The sequence below is a fragment of the Gambusia affinis genome, linkage group LG03 (assembly GCF_019740435.1).
Source record: "Gambusia affinis linkage group LG03, SWU_Gaff_1.0, whole genome shotgun sequence".
Lineage (NCBI taxonomy): Eukaryota > Metazoa > Chordata > Actinopteri > Cyprinodontiformes > Poeciliidae > Gambusia > Gambusia affinis.
This window is the reverse complement of record NC_057870.1, coordinates 25,764,833-25,775,842: the sequence shown is the minus strand read 5'-3', so window position 1 is coordinate 25,775,842 and position 11,010 is coordinate 25,764,833. Positions and strand designations below refer to the sequence as shown.

The window sequence follows — 11,010 nt, the reverse complement described above, 5'->3', positions numbered from 1 at the left end:
AAAAAACCCAAAACAAAACAAAAACAAACAAGAGAACAAAAAAATTATACGTCAGTTAAGCGCCTCCTCCTTTTGTCTTGATGTCCTGCACAAAGATCTGATATCGTTGTATCAATCTTCCTGAACACTCAGGTCTTCTGGTTTATGTCTGCTCTGCGTCTCCAGAATCAGAATCAAACATTTTAAAAGCAACATTTAATTTTTGTACTCCACTAATCTGGAACAAACTTCCAGAAAACTGCAATGATGCTGAAGCAACAAGTTCCTTTAAACAAGGAACCCAAATTTGTTTAAAGCTGAAATCAAAGAATACCTGAGACATAATAAAGTGTAATCTGTTTTCAACTTCACTACCTCACTTTCCAAGGTAGTCTTTTTTTACTTTTTTGTTGTTTTATTTTTCTTCTAAAAATGTAAAGATCTTGCCTTGTGGCTGAATATGGGCTATGCAAATAAAACTACCTTGCTGTTCTGTCCTATCACTTCCACTTTGTTATAATACCACCACTATTGACTGTGGAATATTTAGCAAGAAGGAAATTTCATGTTGCACAGTCACCCAGTTTGTAGCACTGTTGATGTCCTGTGGTTTCTCTGCATGGAGATATGGGTACTCCAGCTTCTCCCCACAGTCCTGAATCATGACTATTAGGTTAATTCAATTCAAATTAAATTTATCAAATAAATTGGTCTCTCAATTTATGTCCTTAGGTATGTGTTTGTGCATGCTTGTGCTGTGTCCCTAGTATTATTAGTTTAAATAAATTTAAACTTGAACTTCATCATTCAAGTTTATAGTGGAATAAACATTCTTGCTGGATTTTTAAAGTATGCTGGGGGGTTTTCTTATGAAAAATTACATCTTTCTAATCTTCTTGTGTGGAGTGATGGTTAGTCTTCAGGTAGGGCCTCAGATGAGCTTTCATGCTGTGCACACACTGAGCTTTTCTCTCCAGGAGCTCATCCAGCTTGTGGACAAATTCCACAAAAACCTGTTGGATCAAAGGACAAAAATTAGGATGTACAAAAAAAAAGAGTCAAAGCCACGAGTTGTGAAGTTGATTTTGTCGAACCATATCATGCTGCTGGCAAAGAAGTTCCCCCTCTTTGTGACAAATAGCCTCCATCTCTTTCAGCTGCTCCAAGTGGACCTCAATAATGTGCAACCTGGGAACACATTGAGTTAAAGTAGTTCTATTCAAGAATCATAACATTGTGTCACATTTAATAATTCTTACCTTGCGTGGTCCAACCTGTCCATGGTGAACAGATGGATTGTGGGTTTGATTTGCTGGTTGCCGCTTTCTTCTCCACCTAACTCAGCAGGTTTGAATTGCTCAGCAGCAACTCTTGAGATACTGTAATCATTTGCCTGTGTTGAGTTCAAGGAGCCACATTGAGGCTCTGAATCTTGCTTAGATAAGTCAGGTACGATTATAGAGTGTATATTATGTGTACATTCTAGTGAATTGTGTGTAGACTGAGAGCTACAATCCTCAGTGCTTTTGATTAAAGATGAAGCCTGGAATTTAATTATGGATGCAGTTAAATTTTTTTCTGAAGTTGATAGATTTTTCTCCTTGTTGCCATGGTCTTTGATGGAGTAAGGTGTGTCTGTACCTGAAAAAAAGGAAACTACCTCAGATTCTTAATAAAGGAGCTTATCATCAAAGAGTTAATTTATATCAGTAATTCAACTCAAAAAGTGAAACTCTGACTCAAAATACATTCACTACACACAGCAATTGATTTCAAAGCATTAATTTATATTTGTTTGAAGGATTCTAATAACAAATTTATTTATTTTTTGTGGAAAATTAGAATATTACATAGGAGCAACAATAAACGATTTCCAACACAGCAAATAACAGTGACCAGACAGATGTCCAGCAGAAGGTCACTGACATAATTTTCCTCAACAATGACGTTAAGTTACAAAATATAAATGCAAAAGAACCTGATTGATCAAAGAGTTCTGTATCCAGGCATGTTGAATGGAAAGCTGAGTGATCAAAAAGCTGCAGAAGGAACAAGAAATCTAAAGCCACCACACATAGCTGTATCTGTGGCATGAACCACAAAAGTCTCATCAAAATAAACCTAAACCATAGACGATGTTAGAGATGTCGTAGAAGGTAAGTAAGGTGAAAAAACGTTGATGTTCAGAGGTCGAAAGTTCTATAAGATCAAAGTGATTTTTGCATTTTATTTGGTAATACAAATCCAGTAGTCTGGAGGAAAAGTGGGGAGGTAGAGAACTTGTGCGGGATCCGCTTTGACGTTTCCACCGTCAATGGTGATTTTGGGAGCCGTGTTATCGGCTCATCTTCATCTTTTATCAAGAGTTAATCACTTCCATGCTGCGCTTCATTGATGCAGCCTTTCATGCAAAAGGAGCCACAAACAAGTGAATAATAAGAGTGAATTTCAGCACTTTTTTATTAGTCTTAAGTAATATTCCTATTTTTTTAAAAATAAACACACATTTTGACTTTCCATTGAGCCTAAGCTTTAATTATTCAAATTAACTGAAATAAATGATTGAAATGTATCTTCTGGTCTGTGGTGTTTCACTTTTTAAATTGAATCACCGAAACTAATGAACTTAATACAATATTCTAATTTATTAAGATGCACATGTGCTTTGTAATTTTTGCTGAAACAGAAGCAGGGTCTCTCTTACCTCTTCCATTGACAGTGATTGTGATGCATTTCTTTTGCTCATGGTGACCAGCTGCTGTTGCAGTATCATATGTAGCAGACATATTCATCTGGAGGCTTTTTGAGTGGGGCGGCTCCAATGGAGGCAAGAAAAATTCTTCAGGCTGCCGCTGCTGCTCCAAATGAAGTTGGGAAATGCTGAGAGGATCCATAAAGCAGCTTAAAGAATTTCTAGAAATATCAACTTGAGGTAAAAGAGACATTTTGCTGCTGTTTTCACATACTGAGGAAAGTGCATTAAATTGCAGATGAAGATTTTTGCTGTAGTAGTCAGACACTCCTTTCTGCTTATGGCTCCATGCTATGTCTGTTGTTTGCTGCTTCTGCAGATCCACATCCCCTTTGACCTCTGAATCAAGGCAACCAGACAAGTGTGCCTCAGTTTTTGTTGGGATTTGCTCGGACTCCACTTCTGTGCTTCCCATCCAGCAGTCCCTCAGGTGTCCCCCCTTCATACCAGCTAGCTTCTTCTCCTCCTTCCTTCCAGCTGATTTACCTGCTGCCTCAGTCTTCACCTTCCTCTCATTTTCACAGTTGTCATCAGCAACATTCTTAGTGTGGTTTGCAGAGGTTTCAGTTTGCACACCTGAAGTCTCTTCTAAACAAGGATCGGTTTGGGTAGAGAATGAAAAGTTAGACGAGTGCAGGAGGGAAGACAGAGATCCCAGAGAAGAGGAAGAGAAAGATGAAGATGAGAGAAGATGGACGTATGAAGACATTGGTGAAGGTGAAAACTGCTGCAGCTGCTGATGATACTCTCTCAGATGCCTCACTTTCTCTTTTTCATCAACTTTATGTAATTCTCTTTCTTTTAACTCCTCTACTTCCTTGCATGTGTCTCTACAGCTTTCAGCCTGTCTTCTCATTTCTGTCCATTCCTCTCTCTTTCTCTCTTCCGTAGTCTGCTGATAGTTCTCCTTTTCCCTGTGGCAGAATCCAGATTCCCTTTTAGAAAAAGTTAAATCACCCCCTTTAATGGCTCCATTGTTTTGTTGTCCCAACATCCCCACTGCTCTGGTATGTTTCCCTATAACACAGTGACTGTGAATATCACTGTACGTTTCATTTTCAGTTCTCCCATCCTCTCTGACCTCCAGTCCTCGACTCAAACACCTGTCTTCAGTCTGTGCCAACGACCCTCTAATTGGGCTAATATGTTCAAGTTCTATGACTTTTCTGTTTCTTGATTGAGTTTCTTCTAAACAAGAAGATTTTGTGGGTGTTGAGCAGAAAACTGGTTGTGATATGCGTGGGCTTGTCTGTGTTTTGGGACTGAAACTCTTGTTCTGATTTCCTAGCTTTGGATTGTTCGAAGTCCCAATATTTCTTCTGTTCCCTGTGTTGCTGTTGTCAGACCGTGTCATGTTGCTTCTGCTTCTTTTTCTTCCAATTGGCCCATTTTGTCCTCTCAACTCTTTCACACTGCAAGAAATTGAACACATGCAATGCCTTATGAAAGTCTTTATACAACTGACACATTTCCAAATCTTCAAACCTCAATATTCTTACTGAGATTTATAAAGTAGGGCATGATTTTTAGGTGGAAGCAAGATGATGCTGCATGTTCTTTGACACTGTCCTCTTTCCCCTTTACTCCAATATCCATAAATATAATCCAGAGCAATGTGCCAGCACCTCATGAGAGAAGTAACTTTTGCCTCTATTTACTGTTTCCTTCCCCTTTAAACTCTTACCGATCTGCATATCTCAGAGTATTCAGTGTGTGCTCTGTTGCTGAGTGACCCGGTGAAATGTTGGCAATCATGCATGTCTTCGAGTCACCCACAAATGAGTCCTTTAAAACCTAAAATTAAAATGAACCAGTTTAGTTTGAAAACAAATTCAACAATATGTGTGGGTCAAAGTGGAAAAACAATAAACTTATCCATCCTTTTATTAATAAGTTACATCAGTCGAGCTACCTGAGTGAGTTTGCTTTGTCGGAAAGGAGTGTGAGATTCCTCTTTGTCAAGTGAACGGATACATTCTTTCAGCTGTGGGGGGAAAGCAGGTATTAGATCTGTGGGAAAATTAGATAGAATATTGCTGCTTTCATAGGATTTAAAAAGAATGTTAGCAGCCAAGGACTGAAATTACATGTATACTAGTAGCTGATCATCACTGTTACTAGCTTTAAAAAAATCAGGCAGTCTCTGTTTATGTGTTTTAAAAGAAATGTGAATTTGGATAGAGATCAGCAAGAATCTCAGAGGAGTCACTGTTACGACCCATCACTTTGAGAATGTTCTTCAGGCTTTATTTAATCAATTTCAAAACCAATAAGGCGAAACTGATAAATTTACACAGAACACAGTTACAATAGGGAATTTTACAAGCCACTGAATAATGAGATGTACTTAATTTTAGCAACTTTTTTTTCCCAGTGACTGATTGTAATTAAATATGGTGAAGTATATCTAAGTTTGTGAGAAAGTTTCTTACAGCCAGCAGGCTCTGGTTGATCTCAGCTCCCTCAATCCGACTCTGCTTGTTTGGTTCTTTGGCATCTGAAGCCCTCTCACTGCCTGCCAGGTCCACAAACCATATTCTGCACACATGCATCCACAAACACACAAAAATTTGTTTTATCAATTTTCCACAAAGCATTAGAACTATCGGATTGTCAATTCAGGTGGTTAAAAAAGATATGAAATCATCAGGAACTTGGTAAAACACCAGACCTTCTTCCAGAATTTAGCTATTTCCATCTTATCAGTGTGGTAGGATTTCATTTCTGCCATGTGTTTTCCATTTTCACATGACAGATTGAACAGCACTCGTTGAGAAGTCCAAAGCTTAGGATATTACTTTAAACTTCTCCACAACTTTCTCACACTAATTATGTAGTAATTATTGAAAGCAATCAGGATAAATTGGATTTTATTTGAGTCTGTCAGAGTGAAGGGGGAACACAAGTGCATGCCACACTTCACAGATTTTTATTCTTAAAATCAAAGAAATAAATGGTCTATGACATGAAATGCCCCTCAAAAAAACATGCTCAAGCTGTAAAATGTTATGTGACAAAATGTGAAAAACTTCTTTAGTGAGAAATTTTGAAACCTTGAAACGAAAAATTACACTTGGCTTTGAATCACAGATAATGATTACCAGGTCATGAAAATCCAGATATATTCTGAATAATACTAATAAATGGAAAGATTAAGTCTCTCACCTTCCAGCTATCTGCTGATTGAGATTCCTGAGCTGAATCTGAAGCAAGGCATGGGATCGAGAGGAAAGAGGATTCACGCCACTTGTCCCTTGTGTTCGCTCAGCTGTTCCCTGTGAAATCACCTTAAAGCAGCCAGGAATGCAGAAAAAGGAGAGAAGCTTAAGAGAGAGACCATTACATTACAGACAAAAGAGTGATTTCGATCTGAAGTGTAAAGAAAATATTAATTAATGGTAGGTAGTAGTCAGCTACTAGATCAATGAGGATGTAACCACATATCTATTATTTCACTAGACTAAATTGTTTTGTACGTTATGACAATTAAAGTATTCTTTCTCATCTTGAATTGTAAAGTATTTGATTTCAGTTTAAAAGTTTATTTTAAGGCTCATACCTTGTTGGTTGGTTTGCCATTTTAAACACTAACTCTGGACTACACATTGGGTAAATTACTAATTGTATGAAAAAAGGATCAAACCTCTAACAGTGAGCTGACTGAATCCACTTGGATGTCCCGCAGACCTGAAATGTGAACCATTTTCTTTCCATCCTCCCTGGCAAATAACCTTCAACGGGGGAAAAATAAGTAAGATATTCTGGTCATTATAGAAACACTAATTATCCAGCAAAGAAAATATGGGAGAGACAGGTTGCAGTGAAAACACAAACCAGATGAACCACTTAAGATAAAAAAAAGCAATACATTTGAAACCAGTAACCTTTTCCTGTGTTCCAATAAGTCGTACAGCTGGCCGCAGTAGATTTCGAAGAAGCTGACATAAACCAGTAGAGATGCACTTGTTGCAGACAGGTGAGCAAAAATGTCATGAACTGCTAGAGCATATAAGCCGGCTCCAGCAGGGGATGAACCCAGCATGGTGTGAGTCTTTCCTGCGCCTGTCTGTCCATATGCAAAGCAGGTGGCCTTGCCTCTGTGGATACACACAACACAAAGAAAAAGACACTAAAGAGCGGAAGCTTGAACACTACATGCTGTTTCATTTGGAGGAAAGAATGTGATCAGCTGGACAGTTCAGTGGGAAACTGATCTGATTTTATTGAAAATATCAATCATTATCAATTAATTATTTACACTGTTGGTGCAATAACCAGTCGTTAGGCTCTTTAAAGTAATATCTACAACATTTGCTCACTGTTATTTAAGTTTGACACACTTTTAGTTTCCACACCATGACAGTCCATGTTTTTCTTGACCAGAATTATTTCCAAAAACACAAATTTGTCTTTCATGTAAGCAATAAAGGGGAACAGTAAGAGAATTCTTTGTGCCAGTTGACTGACAGTGCACAGCAGCCTGAGGGGAGAGGCAGAACTGCCTTTGTCACAGCTGGAGGAAAACCTCTTTAACTTGGGGAAGTTAAAGAGGTACAAATAGAGAAAAACAAGCACATGCCTTGCATGGTAATTTAGCTGTGGACACCTACCCACTGAGCATGTGCTGTACCAAAGGGTATGCTGTTTTCAGATAGACTTCTTCATTGGAGCTCTCCTCTCCAAAAACCTGGTCGAAATGATACCTGTGCTATAAAACAACAGAGAACAAGAACAAATTAAGCATAAAAATTTATTTTTCTTAGAATTACAAAATGAAGGAATCAGAATTTTTCTCTTTCTGCATATCTACCTGTAATATGTACTCTGTGAGATCCACAGCCTCTTTGCTTTCGTGCACAACCGCCACACACTCTCCACTTTTAGTTGTCACAACATCTACCTCTCCTCTTTTGCACTCTGCATGAGTTAAAGGTCGCTTCCTCACACACACGATGATCCGTTGTCCTTCCCCATGTCTGCTCCAAAAAGCAGAAATCATACTGTCATTATGTTTCTTAGGTTCATGCAAAAGTATTCATACCTCTGATGACTGCAAACATGAAAGTAATTTATTTAGATTTTATAAAATGAACCAAGACAAACTAGTCCAAGTCCAAATCTGAAAACAGTGGAGTCCACTTGATTTCAGACCAGTTCAATCTGGTACCCTTATAAAATTGCCTTCAGAAGTTGCATTAACAATAACAGTCCTCTTTTGTGTAATTTTATCTGATTATTAATTAGAGAATTTATGACTTGAAAATAACTGTTGTCAGACAATTTGACAAAGCAGAGCTATTTTTACAAAAAAAAAAAAATTAACAATAATTCAGCTGGAGATGCTAAGAAGATATACAAAAGGTCCCACACCAGTAATTGCAGCAAAAGTTGATTCTACAAGGTACTGACTACGCAGGGGCCATTTGACAAATGAGTGCCTCTCTTCCCAAAGTAATTCACTTTGGAAGAGTAAATTACTTTAGACTTATGCACTACTTTGTGTTGTCTGTTTCACAAAAAAACATAAAATGGGTGAAAAGGGATGTGGATACTTTTGCATAGACACTTGCATATCGACTTTCTTGCTAAGTGAAACTGGTAGTTGTTATCTTGTGTAGAAATATAGCAATGAGGGTAAAACTGAATAGCGCTTTACTTTGCAGCCTGAGGAGGACTCAGAGGTAGCCCATAGTTGTAGCCGGCTGTTCTTCTTGCTTCATAAACAGGCGTGGGCTTGGTATCATCTGCAGGGCTCTTTTTCTTCCTGGAGATTGTCTTTCGGTCTTTCTGCGCTGATGGTTTGTTAATAAATGATTCCGAAGTTACTGCTGCTGGGGGAGGATTCAATTTGTTGAATGTCTCACGCTTTGGTACTAATCTGATGTGAGAGTTGAGCATTGAAGATTCCCGTGTGACGTGCAGCTTGATGCTTTGTACATTGTGAGGATCACATGAACAGCTACGCTCATTTAGCTTACTGTTTTTGCTTTGTCGAAGGTCACACACCACAGCTTTTCTGCTGTGAAGCCCCAGTTGAATGGGTGTGGCTGATCCGTTTTCATGAACTGGATCATCATTCCTGTTACGACTTGCATAGACATGAATGGTGTCTTCAAAATGAGAACACGATCTCTGGTCTGTGTTTTTAGTAGAGAAATCCAGCCTTCTGCAAACATATGATGGTCTATCACTGAATGCACTAGAAATAGCTCCACTTTCACTCTTATCCCTTCTCATATCTCCATTGGAGTTTCCATACCCATCAGGACTGAAGCTATTATTAGCAGGAAATAGCTCATTGCCTTCTTCATAATCACACTCATTGTAAATCCCAATATCGTCATTTCTAAGGCTCCTTAGATCAAGGCTTTTAACCAGTTGCACCAGCTGGAAAAGGCGAGCTCTGTCATCCATAGAGCAAACTCCCAGGCGGGGGTAGTCCTCCATGCTCAGTGTGGAAAGATGGGCTGCCCGGTAAACACCCATCAAGGTGAACCTAAAAGGCAAAAAACAGAAAAAGATAAGTGTATCATTAGCAAAATCAAAGCAACAATGTGGATTTGGCTGATCTGTTTGCTTACCTTGAATAATGACGCTGAAGCCCAGCCGAGGATAGACAATTGTACAGGCAAACTGTCATTTCTCCTTTGGCTTTTCCTCTATTTGGTCTTCCACTTTGTCAGACAAATGGATAAGTCAGCTTGGCTTCTGTCTATTAGGAAATAAATAGAATGCAAAGTGGGTAGCTAGCATTATTCTGTATTAATGAAACAACAACAGCAGCAACATAAAACACTGTCCTGTCCAGTAACAGTGATGACCAGTGGTTTCTCCTGGTGTCATTACTACCAGCATGTTCTGTTGACTGGAAAGCAAAGCACTGGGCTGCAGCATGACGCTGAAACCTGACACTGGTGCAGGATAGAGCTGGGGCCTGCACCACTGCAGCAGCAACATATTTTTACATAGTGGCAAATGTGACAAATATAGAAAACAGTCTGATCAACTGTTGACTTCTACTGTACATTAGCTAACAGCTGCAACCAGTCTTACTGATATACAGTCTCCTACAATTAGTCACTTGGACATTATTAGACCTTCCATCCTTTTTTTTGATACCTTTTTTTTTAGGACTGTAGGGGGGTGGTGCTTATCTCCATCTGATATCATGAGACAGATGCAGACAAGCATCTGCCTCATGATGCACAGCATGAGGCAGTGCTCCCATTAGGTGCTCTGCCTCTGGATGGGTCACCAGACCCACTGGGCACTTCTTTACTTTATGGTGTTACTACATAAGAGGGCTGCATTTCCTGAAAAACTGTAATATTTATAAACTTAATTTTTTAAAACAGTTAATCAATTAAGATATTACTGCTGCTGAGGGTCTGAGGCATTGATTTGCATCTAAGAAAAGTATTATTTATATGGATCTATACACGTTCTACAAAATGCTTCCGAATATCCTGGTTTAAAGCGGCTGGTTTAGTTGCCAGAATGGCTCTTAAACTGTGCTACAAGAAGTACCATTGGTTGTACGTGGTCTGATTTTAATGGTATTCAGAGGAAATGTTGATATTAATTATTTTCAACTTAAATACAACTACATTATTATTCATATTTAGTTAGCTTCCCGCTAAATATTTAGTTATCAAGCTAAATATTTAGTTAGCAAACTAGATATTTAGCTTCAAGGTAAATATTTACTTAGCAAGCTAAACAATTAGAAACCTAAATATTATTGTTAGCAAACAAAATATTTAGTTTATCTTCGAACTAAATTTTTAGTTTGTCAACTAAATATTTATCTTCAAATTAAATATTTAGTTAGAAAGCTAAATAATGTTTAGCTTAAGAACCAATCATCTGTTAGCAAGCTACATATGTAGCTTCAAATTCTGCTCCAACCTAAATATTTAGTTTGAAGATAGATACTTAGATAGCTAATTAAATATTTGGTTTTAAGCTGTGACATTTATAAATGGATGAATAACGTGGTGAAAATATGACTTTGATAACGAACCCCTATTTCCTTCTCTTATGACAGGGTAAATAATTTATTGCTGTTAATTTTTGACCGTGTAACTTTACAAACAACACTCAACATTTTACAGTTTTCTATTATTTGGGTAGCTGCAAAACTCATAAAATCTAGAACAACACTGAGGGAAAAATAAAATATACTTACCCAAGACGTTTTAGTAGCACAGAAAGCTAAGAACGGGACGTTAAACTGACATTAATATTTCACCAAGTAGCAACCTGACTGACGTTTCCGT

General features: G+C 38.1%; 1 protein-coding gene across 1 annotated transcript; it reads right to left on the bottom strand.

Moving 5' to 3' along the window:
• Positions 1–778: 778 nt before the first annotated feature.
• Positions 779–11,008, bottom strand: LOC122828751 (kinesin heavy chain-like). Its single transcript, XM_044112591.1, has 15 exons — positions 10,920–11,008; positions 9,313–9,443; positions 8,388–9,227; positions 7,542–7,707; positions 7,342–7,439; positions 6,616–6,828; positions 6,375–6,462; positions 5,897–6,018; positions 5,164–5,269; positions 4,644–4,715; positions 4,416–4,525; positions 2,684–4,143; positions 1,239–1,620; positions 1,074–1,167; positions 779–992 (listed from the first exon to the last, which is right to left on the bottom strand). Exons 2-15 carry the CDS (start codon positions 9,369–9,371, stop codon positions 867–869), a joined length of 3,936 nt encoding a protein of 1,311 aa, XP_043968526.1. The 5' UTR covers positions 9,372–9,443; positions 10,920–11,008; the 3' UTR covers positions 779–866.
• Between the last annotated feature and the right edge of the window lie 2 nt (positions 11,009–11,010).